This window comes from Haliaeetus albicilla, chromosome 17, assembly GCF_947461875.1.
Source record: "Haliaeetus albicilla chromosome 17, bHalAlb1.1, whole genome shotgun sequence".
NCBI classification, from domain to species: Eukaryota; Metazoa; Chordata; class Aves; order Accipitriformes; family Accipitridae; genus Haliaeetus; species Haliaeetus albicilla.
Window position 1 is genome coordinate 1,744,384 of NC_091499.1, and position 23,684 is coordinate 1,768,067.

Consider the following 23,684-nt stretch of genomic DNA (forward strand, 5'->3'; position numbering starts at 1 on the left):
CCCCCACCAACCACTGCCACTAGGCACAGAGATCTGGGAGGTCTGAGAGCTTCTGGTTCGTGAAGAAATCTATTGGGTATTATGGCATTGCTTCCCCAGATGTCACAGATGTTCTTTTAAATGTATCACTGCCTTGAGGGTAAGGCTGTAATCTGTTCTCCTGAAGTGCCTTCCCAAGCTGTGGCAGCAACCATGGAAATCAGGAGGAGGTGACCAGGAAGGAAATTCAAACTTCTGTGGATAGCGTGCCAAGTCTGTTATTACCCTGGGCAGTGGAAACATACATAGTTGGTGCCTCGCAAGCCTTCCAGTCTAGAACTATTGACTTTGTTTAGTGATACTTCCATTCAAAATGGTGTATAATAGGCAGAAAATCAATCAAGTTCAGAACAGACTCAAAACACATCAATGAGTACATACGTACAGAGAAACAGTAACTTCTCTTAAAAATTCCTGAAAGACCTTATGGTTTCCTAACCAATCTTTAAGGAAGGCTGAAACAGTTTCCTCCCTTAAGGAAAGAGTAAAAGGCTACCCCTTATATAGAATGGCATTAAAGAACAAAAGGAAAAGCAGTCAAGTTAGGGAAGTAATTCCTTTCTCATTTTTGGAGAAGAAAGCTTCAACTTTTTGAGACTGAAAGACAGAGAATAACTGTTGCACCTTGCCTTACATGTTGAGGGCACTCTGACTCTAAGCAATAGCGAATAATAAACATACAGACAAAAAATAACTATGTGGAAAAAATGCATGGAGACTTGAGAGCTGATGAGGAAATTGCACTATAGGAAATCCTCAGAAGATGCAATGTTTTACCCTCAGGGCTTCACAGATCATATCAAACCTCACTCATAAAGAAAGGAAGAGGAATCTAGCCTGGAAATTAATAGCGTAGCACAAGCCAGTTCCAGGAATACAGAACTCCTGTGTCAACAGTTTCTGGTACTGACAGCTAGAAGTTCCTGCTAGACAGAAACTGAAGCAGTCTGGGGTCTGAACTCACTGCTCTACAACTTCCACAATATTGGAAGGTGGGAGAGCCAACAGCAGAGTGAACTAGTCCGGAGAGAGAAGGAGCTCATCTAAAACAAGACAATGTATTATTAGGCAGATACTATGGATATCACAAGGGTCATTATCAGACTTGACTCCAAGAGTGATGAGAGCATTTGCCAGAAAAAGCTGAGTCTCAGCTGGAGCAGAAATCTCCCTTGAAGCAAACTGCAGGAGGAAGGTCAGAAACAGACCTTTTCTGTTTCAGGGATGATGAAGGTTTTACAATAGAAGCCTGACTGCCTGGGTCAAAGCTGATGAGAAAAAACTTCCTGGAGTGGTTTCCTACTGCTGGGATTGAAAAGCCCACATAAAGAGAACTTGGACAGACGGTTCTCCATTCCCTGACAAAAAGGAAAAATATAGCCTTTATAGACTGTATGTGGCTTAAAGCCAACAGACTTTGATAGGGAAGCCAAGGAAAATTAAATTTGCCCAAAGCTACAAAAAAAGTAAAAATTAAGCAAAATGAGACACCAAGATCAAAATGAACACAAAAATCACAAAGGAACAAAGAAAATGAAGTTAAATAAAAGGCTGAGGTAATCGCAAACAGAAAGCAATGAACTGCAAAAAGGCTTCATGGAAAACTAGAGAGGCAACTGAGAGTCGAGAATGTATTTTTACCTTTTGGGCAAGTTATATGAACATTTGCTTTCCAAGTACTAATAAAGGTTAAGTATCACCAGCTTGAGCACTTGCACATGTCCCGCATCTATTACCTCATCTGAATAACAAGCATGGACCATAACATTTCGCCTATTAAACCTGTGTTAAGAATAGAATAAGCTATTGAACTGCAACATCCTTAAGGAAAGAAAGCCCATCTTGATATGACAATCCAACATATATATATAGGCAAAATGTTTTAGCAGTAAATTACCATTAAACCATTGTGTTTTATCACTATTTAAACTCACCTAAGGTAAACCTATCTTTCTGGATTTTATTTTGCCTTTAGCTAGTGAAGAGCTATCTACTATCTCAAACTTCCTTCTCGCATACACATTATTATGTATAACCCTCAAACAAATTGCTTCCTTACCTGCTCCTAAATACACTCCATGAATTGAACTTCTCTAAGCCTTCACTACAAATCCTTCAGTAGAAGGGTGAGCCAGCTGGGAACTGCTTTGCACAGGGGCCACGCTGCCAGGAGCTGGACTGAGCGTCCCCTGGGTGTACGGTGCCAGTCTCAAATGAGTTACAGGGGCTGGGACTTTGGTCTGTGTGAGGGTGAAGAGTTTGACTGTCATAGACTAGAAAAGAAATCGCTATCTATACTCACCCTCCTTTGAAAAAAAAATTTAGATTGGAAGTCACTTAAGTGATGTGCATCTGTTGCTGTGACTACCCCAAATTCCTCCATAACAACAATTCGGTAATGATCCACTTCTCTCGAACCCTCTGCGTACTCTTCTTCCCTGGCTCTGTGCTCGCCCCATCGCATATTACTTCTCACCCCTGCGTATGCTGCTACCCTGGCTGCATACAGGGCCCCACAAAATCAAGCTCCTGTACCATACCTCTCATTCATTAATGCAGTTCCACAGGTTAACTCTCTCGTTTGGTCCATTTTTACACACACCTGTCTGTGCCAGCACAGGATGCAAGCAGAGAAGTTACAGAACCCAGTGCAGTTACACTTCTCACGTATTCACAGAACTAGCACCTGAGGTGACAGGCACCTCCTCTAAATTTGATCATATTTGTTCCTTAACACCGCCTCCTTGAGGCAAACAGGATTGCAGATCGTAACTTCAGGCCAGGATGCTGTTTCTGTTCTCTTCACTTACCGATGTCCCATGCATCAGCAAAACTGCAAGGGACCACGCTCATCCCTTAGATGTAATCCTCAGAAAGCTGTAAGCAATTTTTATTTTTTGCATGGTTCAAATCTCTTCAGTTATATCCTATTCAATATGCCACTCCCAAAATAACAAACATCTTAAATAGAAATAAATAATAAGAAAAAAATTACCTGTTTTATTGCATAATGATGAGGCAAACCACCAACAAATATGGATCCTGTTTCAAGCCAATATGAACTGGACCAGAAATTTCTAGGTATACTTGTCTTTGCAGATATCCCCAGGATCGACATTTCTGCTTCACATGGTACCATGCCTTGCCTGCATAAATTTAGAAATAGGCACATTTTACCACCACATATAGTTTACATTACTGTCTGTGGGAAAACAACAGAAGATTGGCGAGGAGGACTGCAAACACGCTCAAGCGCCTTGCGGCCGGCGTGTCAAAAAACACATACATCATACTAACTGTGGCTTGGCCTTGCGTGTTGGACAAGTAGAACATCGGTGTGCAGATACCGTCGGCCTGTGACAGACTCAGAGGCACCTATCGAACACGCTCGAGATCCCTGCCCTGCCGTGGGAAAGATCACCGCACGGAGGTAAACTACCCCTGCGCGAATCCCTGGAAAGCAGGCACACGCAGCAGGTTCGGCGATGCTCCGGCATGGACTGAGCTCCGCGGTGCCTGCGTCCCCGCTCATGTGCCTCTGCCCAGGTGCTGCTCCGGGCATCCCCCGGTCAGCGAGGTAACAAAAATACATTTACTCTTGGCATTTCATCCGCGGTTTTGTGGTTGTTCCTGCGTCCTGCCTGTGCCGGCTCATGCACTGTCTATCTGACAAATTAATTAGGCTGTTACTAAACCAATGAGGAAAGAAAATCAAGTAAATAGCTGTTTTTATATTAAAGACTATAAACATAAAAGAAGCTGTTTAACAAGCTGTAAGTTGGCATGTCTTTGGGGTTTGAACTTCCATTAAAATGAAGCCATATTGTAAATCTGAGCAGTGTAATTGCTAAAAAAGCCAAAGCACATAATAATGGCTGAATAAAAAAAGCTATGCAATTTTTAACAATAACAAGGACGCTTTGTAATTTGAAAAAAAGACATCTATTGACCTCAAATATTTTAAATATCCGTCTTTTTCATCACAAAAAAAGATAACCCAGAAAAGCAATTTAAAATAAACTGCATTTTAGAGAGTGCAGACATACTATAATCTGTAACAGTTATCTTCAAAAGCATCATTCCTAAAACTGAAGGCAGTAATATTAGGCCCTGAAATTAATACATACATTCCCTTTTCCCTCCCTCTGTCCACACACCCTCTTAACAGTGTCGCTCTTAACAGCATGCATAAATTGTTACCAATAAACAGAAGGTGCAAAGTAAACAATTTGGTTTTCTGCAATTTTTTTAATGATGCAAAGCTCATTTACATTCCAATAACCAACTGGCAGCAAGCACTTTGTCTTCATGAAAGAAAGCACAGGGAAGAAATATCAGAACTAAACAAGAGTCTCTCATGTAGGAATTTCTTTCAGCCTATCCTTCTCTGCACACAAAACAAATCAAAGTTCAATCAGCTGTATGTTTAAAAATATTCAAGTGCCTTTGTAATACAGATGTCACAAAAAATCTATGTGAAAATAGCATATACCGAAAAAAAAAGCCCCTATAAAAGCAACAGTCTGTAATTTAGCTAGGATGCTGTAGGTAAAATATGAACACAGTGTATCTTTGATAATGCAAAATTAGCTTCTGAAACTTATTAGTTACAAAAGGAGCATGGAAAGTTTCCTCACTATCTTCTGTCAGATAATGATTTCTCACATACTATCTGATTTAACTGAGAGGATGGAGACTTAACATTAGCAAAATTTGCAAACAGTTCTCTGTGTGTGTTTTCTGCATAATTCTGTTTTTGTGATACTTTCACAAAAATATGGAAACATGGTATTAGCCTTTTAACAGAAAGGACTATAAATGTTTTTGTAAGCAAAATGGCCTGTCCGTGCTATGATAAATAACCTCAGATGAAGAATATAAAGTTTTGTTCTGTTCTTAAAATCAACATTACAGAAGAGAAATAAATTGGGGTTTTAATTCTGTGGACCAATGAGTTCAGGGGATTTTTTTGTTTTCACCTTAATTTTTACAAAGTTTTTTGAAACTTGCTAATTAATAGCTAACATGAGCAAGAAAAAAGAGAAAATTGTAGCCAGAACTGCAATCAAGGAAAGCAATGATTTCCTACCACATTTTGTAGACATTATGCAATTGTTGTTATGTCTAAGCACATACACCAGGTTCTGCAGCACAGCGTTTTCATTATTTGGTTACGAAGGATGTTTGCTGATAATGTGCGTAACTCACATGTGCATTCTCAGTAGCTGTTTGCAATGATCAAGCAGTTTTTCCTAAGGCTTGAACCCAGTGTGACATCTTGGGTATACTCATTCTACAGCAGAAAGCTGTGGTGAGTGTTCTAAGGAAAAAATTATTGATTTTTAAATATCTAAAATTTCTTTTCTTTCTGATAAAAGAATATAATATTTATGAATAAAAGCATAATAATAGGATAGCAATCTTTCTGAAATATTTTAAATCAGACTTGTTTTAATGCAATGTAATTCTTAATATCAGAGTGGAAGAGGGTCAGGAGGGGAACTGAGAGGCATTTTTTTATTTTTTTTAAACTAATTAACAGATGTGCTAGATGAAGGAAAGCTGCCCAAACAACTTTTTTTTTTTTTTTTTTAAATTACAGTTTCTTTTACACATTTTGAGATGCTAATGCTGTAACTGGTTACGTGACCATGTATGTACTTCTATTACACAAGCACCCTATTTACAAATGTAATTCTTTTCACGTTAGCTTTAGACATATTTGTTAGCTTGTCCTTAATAGCTTATACGATGGACACGCAGAGGCATTTTTGTGTGCATATATAAACATATTTTGAAATTAATCCCCAGCACTTTATGTCAGAAAACAAGTTGATGCAATTCAATAGCATGAGCTGCCTTTGCCCTAAGCTTGTTAGAATGTCAGCCATGCACCTTTGATTGTGCTTGATTGAATCTAGCAGGGTCTGGCCAAATTAGAGTAACAACCTTAAACCATTATTGTTTAGCATTTGCTGATGATACAATCACCGGGTCATATATGCACTCTATGAAATTTCCATCAGGCTTTTAAAATACTTTTTCTACAATCAGCATATTGGGTGCTTTAAAGGTCAAGTAAGAAGGCAGAGCTTTTTGCATAATTATAAATGTGGAAATGCATACAGCAACTCTCAAGCACTTTTGCTGGGTAAGCTCCCAGTAATTGTGCCTCAGTCCAACCCAGCAGTAACAGTTCACAGTTTCCTCATTTGTACTCACATAAATGTAATGATTAAATACTGGCCTATTAATTATAACCTGAAGATGAGTTCTGTCTAAACTGTACTAAACCCATTGCTCAATGCCTCGCAGGTTGGAAGGATGGAAAGGTCAGATAATAATTTAATAATTTGATAACTGTTGGGATAACGGTAGCTGAACATGACAATGTCCGCATGAAATCCAAATCCTTTTACATAATGTCCTTACTTGCTGACATTTGTTAGTGATGATTAAATGACATGTTTGGAACTATCATAAAATGGTAAAAAGGTAATAAAACAAATGGGGGAAGAGGAGGAGGGAAAGGGAGATGTCCAGTTAAAGTATTAAGTGTCAGTCATGCTGTGCAGCCTTGCTGGGAATAAAGCTTCTTTAATCTGGTTTTCCTGATAAGAAAGGGAAATCTCTTGTTCTAGAAACAAGACTGAAACTTTCACCCATCTCTAGCAATTTCACTTCCAACGTGACCATGCTAAACAACAATAACCAATTCACTAACTACCCTTGAACTACTTAGGATGTAATGTTAGCATTCAGTCTATTAAAACAATAGGTTTGCAAACAGCTGTATCAAATATGAGTTGTGAACTACAAGAATTAAAGAGTTTTATTATCGTATATTCTAAAAAAAATCCCAAATTTCCCTGATTTTGTTGAAGATAACTGATTAATTAAAGCTAAGAAACATATTTCATTTACACTGCACTTAATTATTATTTTACAGATTTCTTAGCTTAAAAAAAATCAAAGCCAACTCATGTTTCCCTCTGTTTTCACTCCGTATCTGGTAGTTTTCATTTTCTGGTTTTGTACTCAAACTGCTCCTTGCAGCAGCATGTTCATTTTTGTAAAACTGCAACAAAGCAACAGACCTATTGTCACACACAATTAAGAGTTACATTTTCTTAATGCACATTTAAAAGGTGGGATCAATTTTGACCCAGCAGTGGTTCTGAAACCCTTAGGCTTTGCAAGGATGTTTGAGACAACTTTTAGAATGGAACATCTGGACCTCTCTACTCAGAGAGGTTCTTCAGGTTTCACCCTTGGAGGTTTCCAAAACCTGGCTGAATAAAGCCCTGAGCAAACTGGTCTGACCCCTCGGCTGGCCCTGCTTTGAGCAGCAGGTTGGACTAGAGACCTCCTGAGGTCCCTTCTAGCCTGAATTATCCTATGATTCTACAATCCTGAGACATTTTTCTTCAGCAAAAAAAACCCCAGCCCTGTAGTAATAACATTTAGAGAATAAGGCAGAATCTCCTATTACCCTCAGTAGATTGATTCAGATAGAAAATATACCAGTTACACTCACAGTCATTAAATTCTCGCTCTGCACCAAGATGCATCATTTTAGACTGCTCACATCTGTTGGTGCCGACTGTGCCCTACTGAGACACCAGGCAACACACGCTTTCAGGTTGCAGATGAACTAATGAGTCAACAACACATTTTTTCTCATTCCCTCTGACAGCAGACTTGTATTTCCTGGAACTGGAGTTGATTTCTTAGCCTGGTCTTAGAGAGCGATTTAACTAAATAAATAAGAACAATGAAGCTATTGACAAGGCATGAAATAAATTTATCTTAGAATAGAGGGGGAAAAAGAATAATCTTTTTTTCATATTCTATGGAATGAATAAATACAGTACCCCCTTATTCTTTTCACAGAGGTTACACTTACAGTACTAAACTAAAAAGGTGCACAACATGAGTTCAAGTCCTGACACATAATTGTCCGTATTTTTATGAAGTTATCACAGTTCCTGTTACAGTTGCCACCCAAGCTAGCTATCACCTCCAGTTCCAAAACTGAAAAACTTCACTGGTTAGTGCAATTCAGGAATCACTCCTCGTTTAAATGTTGCCAACATACTTTGCAGTAAGTATTTTTATACACATGATCTGGGACCTGCCAGTTGGCCTCAGGTCCAGAGAATAGCCTTCAGATTTCAGTTTTATTTACTACTATATATTTAGCTAGAGAAAAAACAATGATCTATGCCTCTGGCCATTTCTGTCTGCAGTTTGGAAAGCTTCAAGTTTCCTGCTGCTCACATTGTAACAACTTTAAATACTGTTTGCAGAAATTAAACTTAGAAAACAATCTGCACTTATTTCAAGTTGATGTAGATGTAAATAACGAGTCATTTAGTGAAAAGCTTGGCCCAAATTAGAGTACGGTATTCAAGCATTCAGAGAGCGGCAAATTTGGAGTCGGACCTAGACTTGCAACTCTGACGTTTTATTTCAAGTGAAACTGAAAGATTGCACTGAATAAGAAGATAAGTACCCATAAGCATCCTTTAATGTTCTTCAGAAAATAATACAGAACAAAGTTCGAGGTATGTTGCCGGTTATTAGAGTCTTACTCTACTGTTTTTACATTTCTGTCCCTGTAATAAGTTGTTTCAGAAGTTAAAACAGAAAATTTTTATTCATTGGAGCTCTTTTGAGATCCAAAGTAAAAGAAAGTAGCAATGACAGAAACATTTTTAGTATTTATTTAGTTAAATAATCTGAGCAAGAATAGATTGCTATACACCACAGATTTGTCTCTGATGATTCTAAATTCTAACTCCTGAGTGTCTCCTTTGATGGCAGAGTTCTGAGAAGGTGTAGAATGTGATTCTACCCAAGATGTGGCATGACTAACTAAGCAAGCTTTTATCTTAAAGAGGCTGTAAAACAACAGTTTCTCTCAAACTAATTGGCGGTATTACGTCGCTATTAACTGTTATTATGATCAATTTAGTATAATTAAATCCATTGTGTTCAATTACATTGTTAGAAAAAGGCAGTTGCTTATTCTCTGTTGACTCATGAAGTTTATGAAAAACAGTCACTCTGTGGAATATAAAAAACATGCACAACATATTGAGCTCCAATTTCATGATGGTTCTTCATTCCAATTAAGATTGTTTTACATTGCATTAATGCAAAATAAAATAATATTTAGCTGCAAACAAATGCACTTAGTTTTAATATTTCATTAGATTTGATCGGTGCAGGGTTTTTTGTATACTGATACAGATATGCAAGAAGAAAGTCTACTTTCATTATTTTCAATTTCTGGAAACTAACTGCAAGAAATGAAAATACTAATGCCAAGTTTCTCTGTCATCACTTCTCAGTTTTGTCTGTTTCCACTATTCCTTCTTTCTCTGTGAAATCTTAGTTCTAGTTGAATGAATACAGCACTTGTAGAGACTTCAGAATAGCAAAGGGTATTCTGACATGTCTGGCAATGCAGAACAGATCTTTACTACACAATGTGCGAAAGGAGTATGCTCATGCAACATCAGCAGTATAACAGCATGAATTTTTTCTAAAAGAAAGCTTGTTTCTGAAAGAAAGTTAAATTGCTCACTTTTAGAAGACAAGCTTTAAGCTAACATTTTAAAAAAATTCTGAAAGTGAATGGAGGACCGTGAATATGCACAGTAGATATGGTGAAGCCTGGATCATCTCACTGGCTTTTCTTATACTTCTATAGGTATGGTATGACTGGCAATTTAGGCAAAGGACTACATTCCAGCCTTTATTCCACGGGCATTCATATGTTCCTCCTCCCCTCTTTGCACAGCAATTTGCGTTAAATAATAAAGAATTTTTAAATAATGAAAAGGTAGAAATAAGTGTGATAGATTAAATAAAAGGCTTGAGAGCAAATTCATTATCTACCTTGAATAAATCCTTTACTATATACTGTCAGCCCCAACCAAAATCTCCTTCCTTCCGTGTCTCACAAGGCTCACCTCAGTGCTTGCTCCCTACAGCAGGCAGACTCTGCTGCTTTTATTTAGGATTTTCCCAGTCTGCACTGCTGTTGCAGACTCTCTGCAAGCTCCATCCTGTCCTTCAGGGAGAGAAAGCTTATTTGCTTTCAGAAGAGGAGCAATCTCCCTGCCTCCAAGATGACTCTGACTGAAAGGGAATCATGCGGGATAAAGTAGAAAGACAGCCTCCCTCTCCCGACGAGGAGTTACACGGTACAGTATTCACACAGCACTCTCTGAATAAACAAGACAGCTATACCGCTTGTCCTGCTCTCTGCACATCCCTCTTCAGCGAGAAAAGGATGGCTTGCATCATCTTTCAAATGCTCGTGCTGCCTCATATCTGCCTCAGCACAAAGATTTTCAGAAAACTTACACCTTCAGGCTTCTGGATGCAATGTGCAATGCCTAAGAGCATTTTTCTCCCAGTACAGAACTGGCTAATTATTTTTGCTTCTCCATTCTCTGGGACACCTCTCAAATAGCAGAGCTTGAGACTTGTGGTGAAAGGATATCCAGCAGGTAAAAAAAAAAATCTTTGAGGTGAGAGTGGATTACACCTCTCAGATGTCTGCCGCTGCTTGTTCGTACAGTCCGGGTCACGTATCTGAGACACAGGGTTAGCAGGGGCAGAAAGGAATCTTTACCCAGCTTTTCTTTCCAGCTTTTCACTGAAGTGCTGGCTGGGGTTTGCGAGCCAGAATCATTTGGATATATAAATTCCTCACCAGTGCTGTGGGTTTAGGAAGAGGTGACCTCAGCAGAATGTATCATAGGAAAAATATTTAAGAAATAGAAGGGTTTGATTTAACTGAAGTCTGTGGCTTTCTGAACAAAATACTGATCATTTATGACACAGAGGAGGTCAACCTAGTTGTCCCTTCGTGGTCAAATGAGCAGTCCCTTCTGGCCTGAATCTCTAAACCCAAGAAATTTTAGAAGTTTCATCTTAGATAAAAATGGTAGCCTATGGTACCTCATTCTGTAGTGTTCAAATGATGTAACATGTTCATCCATAGAGGGGAAAAGAAGTTCTATAAAATATTTTTTAAATCCTACATTTTTTTCCCTAAGCTTCCTTTGTGATAGACGGTATATTTGCTCTTAATTAATATGCATATATTGTATAAAATATACTGACATCACATGTGAAAACACGAGAACTTAAAATCACTTTGCTTAGGAAGTCAAAGGGCTCAGCACATTTAAGTGTACAAAAGAAACTACTGGATTGTGTGCATTACATCTATTAGGTCTGCTTTCCAAATAACAAAATCCATTCCGAAATACGATACTGTTATGTTCTATTACTTTTTATAAGGAAAAATTATGTCAAAATGTCAGTCAATGTTGTTACTACTTTGTTTTAAAAATTAGTGATTTGAGTTATTCTGAGAATAAAATTATGAACAGTCTGGGAAATTAATAATGTGAAAAATGGAGTTAAGAGTTACTGTATAGATCACATGGGATAGAACAGGATTTAAATATGCTTAAACAGAGAACCAGCTAAGGACATGCCCCGAGGAAAAGCCTCCAGCAAATACATAAATTGTTCAGACGGTATCTCTAAGAGATATGGAATTTAGTGATATGCAGCTGTCAGTAAGAGAGAGCATGTTGTTTCTTCTCTATTTTTACTGAAGACAGAGAAAGAAAGGCAATTGTAAATAAGGAAAAAATGAATACTTTGCAAATCTAGAAATAAAAATACAGTTTTGTTTTTCATGATAATTACACTTCAAAGAATAGATAATAGTTTTGGTAAAGTACTTCTACTACTGAAGTTTAAGATGTTCTCTTTTCAGAAAAAAAAATTAAACTAACCAGTACTTTGAAAATACCTAAGATTAATAGAAGATAACTGCATTGATGCACTGTACATGAAGCTAATTTCTGGTATTTGTACACAAAAATAATCTTCAGCTAGAGAAATCTATGCTTACTCACAAAACAAACTGGGTCAGTATAATTTTATTGATTGCCTATCACTTTCCTTAATATTTCTTCAGCAGCAGATAACATCAATGCATTATCAGTATTCCACCTATATATAGACCAGTTTGTTTACCTGTGTTTATTATTTTTTAACTGTTCTGATGATTTTTAGGGAGATGCTGTATTTGTATTTACATTGCTATTCCTCTCTAGCATCTATAAAGTCATTATTTCCATAGTACTCTAAGTCATTAAAAAGTGAAGGTTAGGTATAAAAAGTATAATCTGAAAACTTATTGATTGAACATTTATTCTTAAGAAGACCACCATTTATTTTGAACACTTGACCTCCAAATAGAAAGATACATTAAGCTACATTTAAATTATCGAGTATTTATGAGATAAAGTAATGAATAAAATTAGTCACAGGAGGGAATGTTATTAGCCCAGCTCCCCTTCTACTTATCTGTGAAAGGATTAAAAATCAAATTAATTCTTTCCACATGTACTGCACAGGTTAGTAGAATGAACTGGAAAACACATGAAGATACATTCTGACTAGTAAAATTTCGAAACATTATGTAGTGGTTTTTGATTCATATTTGGTTTTAATCTCACAGTTCATAAATCAGAATCTCCTTTGATTCTCTTCAATCCAGCAGTGCCATTTCTGTGGCACTGTCATGCTCTGCTAGTGGGCAGTGATAGTGTCACTGTGTAACAGAAACCTTCGGCACCTAGAAATTAGTTTTTTTGAGCTACTTGTGCCAATAGCCACTATTTGTTGTAACAAAGTCATTATCTTTTTCCTTTCAGATATATTCCGGAATACCCTCTTTGGAGGATATTCTTCACTTCTTCCTGTTCATCTGTGTGATAGTCACCCTAAGTATTTTAGGTTACATTTCTTTATCTCTGTCCAAAAAAACCAAACCAAAAAAAGAATCTTTCCAATTTTCTTGATACTTTATGATCAACTCATTCTTATTTTCCACCTTACAAATCCAGGTCTTGACATTAGTTTCATTATTTCAAAAGTTTTCATAATTTGTTTTCCATTTTAAATAAAAACTCCTCTGCATCTAAACTTTATTCTCAAATCAGTTTGTTTTCATTGACTTAGCCCCTCTGCAATGGATACTGGACAGTAAGTAACAGATAAAATCTAATTAGGAATCAAGATACAGTGGAATTTAGGAAACAAGAAACATCATTTTATTACCAGTGTTAATAAATCATAAATAAATTGGACTAAATGTAATAAACAGCACTTCTTCCAAGTAAGACTACTGAGCTGAGAAAAGTTTCTGATTATACAAAAATTAGAAATTATGAGATAGGTCAGCACTTGTGTTGTATTTCATACAGCCCTAGTTTTACACTAGGCACTTTAGGAGGGACTGAAAAAAAGACTAACACAGCCAGGGCTAGGAAAGTATGTTTGTGAGGATCCTATCAGTGGCCAGATTAGAGGTCCAGCAACTTCCTAAATAATTTGTATTGGTAATAAATATGAATCAGGCTTTACTCTGCATATGTCCAAGTATTTCAACAAACGTCTTGCAGCTGATGCAAGGCCATTGATAGCTTCCTTGGGAGAGACCCAGAAAGTGAAAAGAGCATGAAGCTATCGCATCATGAATACACTTCCTACTGCATTATATAAATATTGAATACACTTCTACTCTAATTAAGTAGAAGCCATTGCTATTAATATTTTGTGGCTTACACTGTTTTTTGAGGAGATGGCGCGTTAAGCATGTTTTCATTAAGTAGAGAATATGGCATTTACGCACTACATGAAACAACAGATGGATGACCTCTTCACCTACATGCTGTTATGTTAAAAATGAAGGCCAATGTTCAGCACCCTTGTGATAAAATAAACACAGGAATTTACAATACAAGTGAAATATAAAAACAAACCAGAGAAGCATCTGCAGTTTTTTCTAACCACTTTATCTATCATCTGCTTATCTTACCTGCCTGAAAGCCCTAGGGAAAATATGAGCTTTGTAGCATATTCTGAAGGATAAATAATACAGCATATTTCGCACCATATGGATTATCTCAGGCCTTCATAAAAAGCTGTCAAAACCAAGCAATATACAAGCTCCAGAGTGAGCATATGTTGCATTATGGCATGATTAGAAAGATCTTTTTCTGACTAGAGGAATCAGAAAACACCTACATCTCAAAACCAAGACAATCCATCACCAAAAGTCCTACAGTTAACTAGTGCAAACCTCAAATTTCAAACATTATGAGTTGAAGGAGAAGAATAATGAACTCTCTAAAAAAGCAAACCGCCACCTTTTGCAGTTGGTTTCTAGACTGGTGGAGCATCTATACCAGTTTTCTAATCCTAACGGTCACAGTCGATTAAAAGAAAAGTTCAAAGTGGATAGACTAATTTTAAAGAAAGAAGTTGCATTCATGACATCTACTGAATAGTCAATTTATAAGATGATAGATTTGCTAAAGCAATTGACAATTGTGATCTGAAATTAAAAGTAAAATAAAGAATTTCTTATTTAATCAAGGAGACTATTATTATCAGTACTGAAATAATCATTGTTGAAATGGAGTGTAGTGGACCAATAAAAGGACAAATTTCTAATATCGCTGCTGCAGTTTGGCCTGTTTCTGCAATACATGTTAATTTATCAACTTGTTTTGATGACAAAGATTGAAGAAGATAAATCTCAAAGCAGTTAAAGGTGGCAGTTTTATAAGGGCTGGAATGAGAAGATTGTGGTAGAGCATCCCCTGCATTGCCAGTAAGGTAACTGTACCTTCACAAGAAAGCCAAACATGTAAACTTCCCCAGGCTTGAGTCTAACATTTCCTTCCCTTTGTAATACCCTGAGGAAATCTAATCCGTGTGGGATATTGCCCATATCCATTTTTCACTGTAGCGCTTTCACTTCCCTGGCAATGTTCTTAAGAAAAGCAAAACAATACAGTCAGAAATGTGAGTGAAACAGCTGCAGTGATCTTCATTAATAGCTAGACTTGGTAAACAACTGTACTAGCTTACACATAAAACAGAACTCTCGGGCACTGCTCTGAGGCAAACCTTGGCAACACGTTGGTTTTAGCAGCCAATGCCATACATTAAGACTAATCTGAGGCAATAAATTACATTCTACCCAAAATTATCAAGCTATCCCGGATTTTGATGCAAATCCAGTCCTCTTATCATATCCAATTTTATTAAATCGTTACAATTGTTGTAGCCACAATATTCCATTATCATGAAATAACAGCATGAATAGCAATGCTGCTATTTTACTTTCAGCATGAATATTCTGGTGAACTATGAGAACTGGATATAACATAGTGTCTGACAGTAATATGCACGTTTATTTGCAAACATTAAAAGGTGTGACATTTCTTTTATTCACACCAGGAATGATTTCTGTGGGATAAAGGAAGTAGTAAAATGTTCCCCTGTAAGCAGAAAAGGAAGATGTTATCACTATCTAATTTTCACTGTATTTCAACTCACATTACACAACATTCACTACTTTTAAGTCTATTTCTTTCATTTAGTATGATATTGTAAAGGTATATTCTTTGCAGACGGCTTATCTTCAGTAGGTGAAATGCATTGCTTTTAGTGAATTTGAAAGACAAAAAACTTTCCATCACAGGGCCACATCAAAAGGGTTCCAAACAATTAGAAATACTTTAAATAATGAGAATGAGCAGTTTCTTCCAACAAACAAGTACAAAATAATTTTTTTTCTTACCCATGATGTCTGTTCATAATACTTAACATCTGCAGAACAAAGACAATCCCACACTGTGCATATCCACTATGTTAGAGTATTCAGTATCTCCTACACTCCCATCCTGACTTCGCCAACTTCCCAGATACCATTGTTCAATACTTAATTTACTCACCTCACTGCAAATCAGTTCTGAGAACATTAAACAATGTTTGCAAAGCTCTAGACAGCTGCTGAATAAGCTACAGCAATTTTTCACTGAAGTAATCTGAAGTTTTACTGTGCCATTTTATACTACAGTTGATTAAAATAAATGTTAACTTCATAAAACAAGTAACACACGTATTTCAAGAGTCACTCTATCAAATGTAGTTGTCAATAATATATATTTGTTAATAAAGAAAAAAGTATGTAAAGCAGTGGTTATACTTTTCCATACAGCATATACATTTTCTTCATTAACTCAAGCACATGTGAAGATGCAGTAGATGAAAACAGAAGCAACTTCTAAACAAATCTTTCTGAATCTGCACCATTAAAATTTTAAATCTTAGAATCATAGAATTGTTTAGATTGGAAAAGACCTTTTAAGATCACTGAGTGCAACTGTTAACCTAACACTGCCAAGTCCACCACTAAACCATGTCCCTAAGCACCACGTCTACACATCTTTTAAATACCCCCAGGGACGGTGACTCAACCGCTTCCTTGGGCAGCCTGTTCCAGTGCTTGACAACCCTTTCGGTGAAGAAGTTCTTGCTAATATCCAATCTAAACCTCCCCTGGCGCAACTTGAGGCCATTTTCTCTCATTCTGTCGCTAGTTACTTGGGAGAAGAGACTGACCCCCACCTCACTACACCCTCCTTTCAGGTAGCTGTAGAGAGCGATCAGGTCTCCCCTCAGCCTCCTCTTCTCCAGGGTGAACCACCCCAGTTCCCTCAGCCGCTCCTCATCAGACTTGTGCTCCAGGCCCCTCACCAGCTTCGTTGCCCTTCTCTGGACACGCTCCAGCCCTTCCATGTCTTTCCTGCGGTGAGGGGCCCAAAACTGAACACGGTACTCGAGGTGCAGCCTCTCCAGTGCCAAGTACAGGGGGACGGTCACCTCCCTGCTCCTGCTGGCCACACTATCTCTGATGCAGGCCAGGATGCCGTTGGCCTTCTTGGCCACCTGGGCACACTGCTGGCTCACATTGAGCCGGCTGTCGACCAACACCCCAGGTCCTTTTCTGCCGGGCAGCTTTCCATGTACTCTTCCCCAAGCCTGTAGCGCTGCCTGGGGTTGTTGTCACCCAAGTGCAGGACCCGGCGCTGGTCCTTGTTGAACCTCATACAGTTGGCCTCGGCCCATCCATCCAGCCTGTCCTACCCTCCAGCAGATCAACGCTCCTGCCCAACTTGGTGTTGTCTGCACAATGTCATCTTAAAACAATGGCCAAAACCGTTTCCAGTCTACTAAGGTAAGTAGAGTGATTAATTAATAATTGCTCACTAATTAGCCTGAATCCCATAAATGGTATGTGTTCCTTCTCTTTCAACAGCAAAAATCAGTGTGGCCCATCATACTTGAGCTGTCCTGAAATAATTACCATTCTCTGCAAATGAAAGAAGATAACTCTTTCTTCCTTCCTTTTTAGGCTCAAAAGGAACACCAGAAATAGAAATTGGGTTGTTTTTCTTTCCAGCTATTGCCATAGGCTGATTTATAGATTCAAGTTATTTTCTGCTTGATGGAGTTGGGGGAAAATGCATAAAATAGGTGCACTCACATCATGGTACTTAATACATCTGAGTAATGTCAATGACATGGCAGTTCTAATGCTCCAGCACCAGGGGAAAGGATGTTTTTCTTTAAGTCTCCTGCAGTACTGAGGGTTCAGGTATTCATATGTTTGTTGTCTTCACGACCTTAAATCTTTCTTAAAATGAACAACAAAGGAATAACAATAAAATTCTAATGGATTAAACTAGATAACAGACTAAAAACTTTATGTCTCCAGTCCTTATCCACTTTCTCTGTGTCACTTGGGATTTTTTTAGATTTCTTTGGTTTTCTCCCTCAGTTGTCTTTAATGGACTTGCAGAGTCCTTGATTATTCAGTCACCTTTCATACAGAAGCTGTTTAATGCCTTTATCTTTATATCTCTTCTCTAAAAAAAAAAATTCTTTCTCTATTCTGAGATTGAGGGGGACTCAAAATCAGAGAAATACACAGAACCGCGTATGTTATTCAGGATTTTAGAGAATCCCACTTTTATCAGTGTCATACAGGTGTCTTCTATTCCTTCCTGGTCAGAGAGGAGCTTACACTTGCTTTTATCTTCCATTAGCATGGTTTGGTTTTATGTTATTCCCTTTTTGGGTGATAAGCACAACTTCAGCAAATTACTGACTTTTGCTCCTTGCGTTAGTTTGCATTGTCTTATGGCATGGTCTGGAGCTTAAGCCTGGTTTACATTGCTGGAAAAAAATATGACAGCAATGATAGCTGAAATGCAGCAGCAAACCACGGTCCTTCTCACTGACTACTCACTGCCGCATCTGAGGCAGCAAGGCACAACAGAATGGATACAATCAGCACTACAGTTTCTCATAGAAGATAAGGGTCCAGCTGTAGCTGCCCTGCAAAAGTGCTTCATCTAGCTATGTTTGGACAGATATAGCTGTAAAAGGCTTATTCCAGTAAAAGGCTTTTGTCCCTTCTGTACCCCTCCACAAACTTTACAGGGAGTCATTTGTTCCTGAGAGACAAGCAGACAGCCAGCTCTCTTACTTCTTGCTGGACTAGAGGACTTGGACCTATTTTAAGGTGTCTAATAGGAACTGGGCACCTGAACAGCTCACTAAGACTCATGCCTAATTTTCCGATGAAGTGAAAACAAAACTTTCTTTTCCAAGTTCTTGAAAGGTTGTGGATTCTAACAGCACAGATCTTTGGTCATCAGATATATCTATGTACAAAGAACATGGAAAACCTACTACCTACCTCATTTTCCTTTCATTTTATCCTCCTTCAGTTGCAAGTATTACTTTTCCAGGAGTAATATATCTTATTGTGAGTTGCAAGTCAGTGACAGCAACAAAAGTCATGGTGCAGCTTCTGCCTATTTATCTATTTTCCAAGATTTTTCTATTAGTCTCACTCTCATTGTCAGAAATGCAACTATTTCCTGGACTAAGTAGCTTGGACCTACTGCACAGCAGCTTCCCTGCCTGAATGTTTATGTTTGCTATCATACATGATTTCAATGAGAATAAGCTTATTTCCATTAAGCACATCAGTAATGTGATGAGCACTGTCCAACTGTACTATAGTTTTAAACATTCTTTCCAAGGACGTGTTGTAGTCCACACTACCGTAACATGATTTTACTGCACATGTTCAGGTATCACTCATAGCTAATGAGATATAGTATGATTAGAATTTACTAACTATCCAACCTAGATGATGTTCGAAGCAATTATAAACACAGACAACAGTAAAATATAAAACTTACCTAATTTGCACTTTATACCAGTGTCCATCATCCACTCTAGCAGTAGTAGTGATGTTTTTGACTTCTGCTGCTTCATCACATAAAAACTGGTACTACAGAGTGGGAAAAATACTTTTATTACATGATTTCTAATAATTAAACAGTTACAGGCTCAGAAACTTGAATTTAAAAATAACAAATGGTTTCATAAAAACCTGAAGGATGTCATGTGTATCACACAAAACTAATGTTTCATTAAAGATCTGGGTCAGGAAGTCTATTGTACCAGAAATATACAAGCACACATATACACTTCCTAGGCTGCATGAAAATGCTTTAATCTTTGTGCATTGAAAAATCAGATATTATGGGCCTGATCTGCAAAGAAGTTGACCATCTGCAACCCAAAATTAACAGTGGCCACGGGTGAATTTTACTTACCATTTTATGGCCTCCTTACACTTCCAAACACGTAATGTAGCATGCAGGCTTGAGCATTTTGGAACACCATTTAATTTCCTATACTAATGTGAACAAGCACTTGATTTCATGGTTTGTCTACTTGTAATTGTAGCTTGATTGTGAGCTTAGAACCATTTGTTCATTGGGCTTTAAATCTGCATTTAATTGACCAGCTTTGTGAATGATTAAGTGAATTCAATTAGTTTTAACATGGCACACTGGGATCTCTGAATAGATTTTTGTCAATTAAAGTACTTTCATATTTTATGGTGCTTATGATATGTTAGAAAAATATCTTTCTGCATCATTACTTTACCATGAATACAAGTAAGATGGACTTAGAGCCGTCAACTTTTTCTAAACCTTGGATAACTTCCTGCCCCTGACTAATCTCATTTGTTCTGGATAGTCACAATATAATAAAACACAGTAAATCACAATATAACAAAATAAAGTAAAAGGCTATTTTCTTCTTTTGCTGTTTATGTTTAATTTATATATCTTTTAAGTATGATCATGCTCTTTAGACATGAAGGCAAATAACTCAAATATGCTGTTCCTAACAGCCATTTCACAATTTTTAGAGAAGAATATAATTACAGCTGAACTTTTCGAATTTTTTAACAGGAAAATGGAAGATCCATTATAAGAAAAGTAACTTCTTATTTAATATCTTTTTATAGCCCCTTCAGTATCTGCCCATCTCTTCATAAAGCTCAAGCTTTATCTCTCCCTCAGAAAAGAAGGAATAACTTGCCAAAGGTAAAGACATACTGGGATACACATTTTACTCCTTAAAGTTTATAAACAAATGTATTCCTATTTAGTTTGTTCACGAAAGCCAAGAAAATGTTGGGTTTTTTGTGATCCTGTGGAACTGTGAATTAACATGATAGGTCACATAAAAGGCTTCTACTCAGAGCCACACAGTAACAAAGATACACTCTATTCCCTTGCACAGTAAATTTTCCCATGACAATTCACTCAGTTCCAGAGCCTCCCTATTAACAACTTTAATGAACTTGCACCTGAAGAGGTTCAGTTAGTTTAGGCTTTGTATATAAAACAGAATACCTTAATTCGTACCAGTTGTAAAGACAAAATCTACATTATTTTTGTCTTTTAATGTGTACTTTTTATATAAGACATTCAAATTATAATCACTGTTCAAGTTTCCTCAAGCACCAACTCTTGTGAGGCATACTAATCGTATTAGCCATGAATATGCCCTAAGAGATAGCAAGTTTGACAACTGTTTTCCTTAAAATACTAAAGAATCTCCAGACACTGTAGCTCTATCTACTATCTTCTACAGTAGGAAACAGAAAAAAAAATTAAAATTTTTTACAGACATTAACTTTTACTTACTTCTCCTTCAGTGGGAGATTTTGATGCCTTACCTGTAAGGTGCCATGTTTGATGAAAAGCTGAATTAAAAAATGTCCTTCTGTTTCTGGGCTCTGTTCAATATACAGGAGTCGTCCATGAGGTTTATAGGTCTTAAATTCCAACTGGATGAAGTTTTGCACATTCAAATGCAAGCCTTGAAATTCCAGGTAAGAATCACCGTAAGAGCAAGCACAACTAAAATCTGTAAATAGAAATTTGAGAGGATATAAGGATACAAAGACATTTTTCTTCTTTACCAACTGCCTTCTTATTCTGCTAACAGTAGCAAAGATATAGGATACTCTTTTACATCTGTCGAGGAGACAGACATGAATCTGAAAATTTACATTAGGTTTCTTCTGTCAAAGACTAACACTGAGAGTTTCTAAAACTAGACATAAAGGTTTAGGTCAAATTATATTAAGCAGGCAACTAGGATCAATGCCTGAAAGAAAAGGCTATGAAGAGGATAGTACTTGGTACATATCTAGCAGCTTTGGCTCCGCATGAGTCAATAATAGTTTTTTCAAAGTTAGGCATTCACATAGTTTTTGATGCAAGAATGAACGAGTTTGAAGTCTTTGCAGAAACCAAATGGTACGGAAAGGCAGGAAGACATTCCACAGCCTAATTATGAAATTGGCATCTTAATCAAATATGTCTACTATTCCTGCCTAAAACAAACAATGGGATGTTGCTAGGGTGAAAGCCAAAAATTTCCCTTCTGACTACATCTAGCTTGTCTGTTTGATTTGTCTAGATCCCTCTTAAAATTCAGCACCCTGTGCCACACCTGGCAAGGGCAGATGCAGCTCTTATTTAAATGGAAAAGGTATGTGAATACATGGCTGCAAGCCCATCAGTTGACAGAGTACACTTAAAAGTGGCTGCTTTTTCTTTTTCTCTCTCTCCCCCTTTTCTCTCCTTTGTCCTTTCCTTTTCCCTCTTCTCTCCTCTCCTTTTTCTTCTCCTCTCTCCTTCCTTCATCCTCCCTTTCTTTTCTTCCTTTTTCTTTCTGTCTTCCTATTTCTTTTTTCTCTTTTCCTTTTTTCTTAATTTCTCTTTCTATTTTTTCTTCCTTTCTTTTCTGTTTCTTTCCCCCTTCCTTCCTACTTTTTTTTATTTTCCCTTCCCTTCCTTTGCTTCTTTCTTCCTTTTCTTTCCCTTTCCATCCCTTCCTTTGTCTTTCACATGTTGTGTTTTTACAAGAGTATCCAACACGCACATGGGTACCCCCATTCACACACAAATGCAGTCATGCACTTCTTAGGTTTTTTTACTTGCCAATATTCAAACTGACCGTCAGATCAGCACATTTATCTGCTCATAAGGAATTAAAAATTTGTGTCCTCTTCCACACACGTAACACAAGTTTAGTTGTTCCATTTTAGCACAGCTATGGCATTTTCATGTGTGCACAAGCAAAAATATGCTTTAGTCTCACCTGAAGAACCACACAGCATACAATTATTTGATCAACTTTATGAGACTGATGAAAATTTACAGAAATATTAACAGCTCACCCATCCTACTAAAAAAATCAGTGCAACAATATGAACCTAGATACAATGCATAACACATAGTAAGTGCATAGTTCCATTTCACCTGGCTCCAATTTCACTGAATCATCTACCCAGGGATTCCAAGCATCTTTGAAGGTCACAGGTCCTTTTCTATTTTCCAAAGCAGGCAAAATTTTAATCTGTTCTGACACCAACTCCAATAGCAAATACATTACTACATATGCTTAAATTCTGAACATCAATGATACTGGGATAAGTTACAAACTATTAATGTTGCACTCCCGTATATCACTGTGAGACTATGCTGAATTTTATCCACTCATTACTTTTCAGAAACGTATTTACAAAGTCAGTCACTGTGGTCAAATCCCAAGCAAAGCTCTTCTCAACAAATTCTCAGGAAGACGTGAAAAGAGAAACAGCAACAGATCAGTAATATGTGCACACATACAACACGCAGTAAAACAAACCAAAAATTTCAAGCAATACCAATCAGTGATCACGGATGAAAAAAAGATGACCTTATAAGCGTAGTGCATTTAATCTTTAAAAATTCTGTTTTGAAATTTAAGCCTGTATGTGTAAATTTCAGAAAACTCAATTAAAAAAAAAAACCATACAAAATTGCCCAGAAAGCTTCTTCCATTTTATAAACAGGACAATTTCTCTAAGAAAGGGCAGACACAGCTTTAGAGGATTACCTCCAATCCCTAACCCTTTTTTGTTTTCCTTCCTGAGCGTGTCACTGAGCACTAAATCTTTCCCTCATTCCATCTGCCCTGAACTGCCCCTGCACATGGTTTTGCTTCTCCCATGGAACCGCTCAGTCATCCCCACACTCCTGGGATACTGATATCTAACCACCTCCTTTTCTTGACTCCACTTAGGAGATCAGCTTGGCTGAAAGACAGCAATGTTGCATGGAACATCTCTTTCCTGCAGTCCTAATTCCTTCTGTACCTTCTCAGGTTTTTGGAGGTGGGCTTTTGTTGCGTTGTTCAGCATATAATTAAGTAGACATGTGAGAACGGGTCAAAGTTATGTCAGTTCTTTGGTACTTTGCTAACGCAAGGCACCTGAACCCCCAGGTCTCACTACAAGAGAGTAAAATCTGTAATTG

General features: G+C 37.5%; 1 protein-coding gene across 1 annotated transcript in view; it reads right to left on the reverse strand.

Moving 5' to 3' along the window:
* The window catches only part of EYS (eyes shut homolog), a 938,397-nt gene that overhangs the window by 251,951 nt on the left and 662,762 nt on the right, over window positions 1-23,684 (reverse strand). The window contains exons 33-35 of the mRNA XM_069804576.1: window positions 21,053-21,243; window positions 19,212-19,303; window positions 3,035-3,185 (exon numbers count right to left, since the gene is read on the reverse strand). Of these exons, the coding sequence (XP_069660677.1) occupies window positions 3,035-3,185; window positions 19,212-19,303; window positions 21,053-21,243 (434 nt within the window). The remainder of the gene's footprint in view (window positions 1-3,034; window positions 3,186-19,211; window positions 19,304-21,052; window positions 21,244-23,684) is intronic.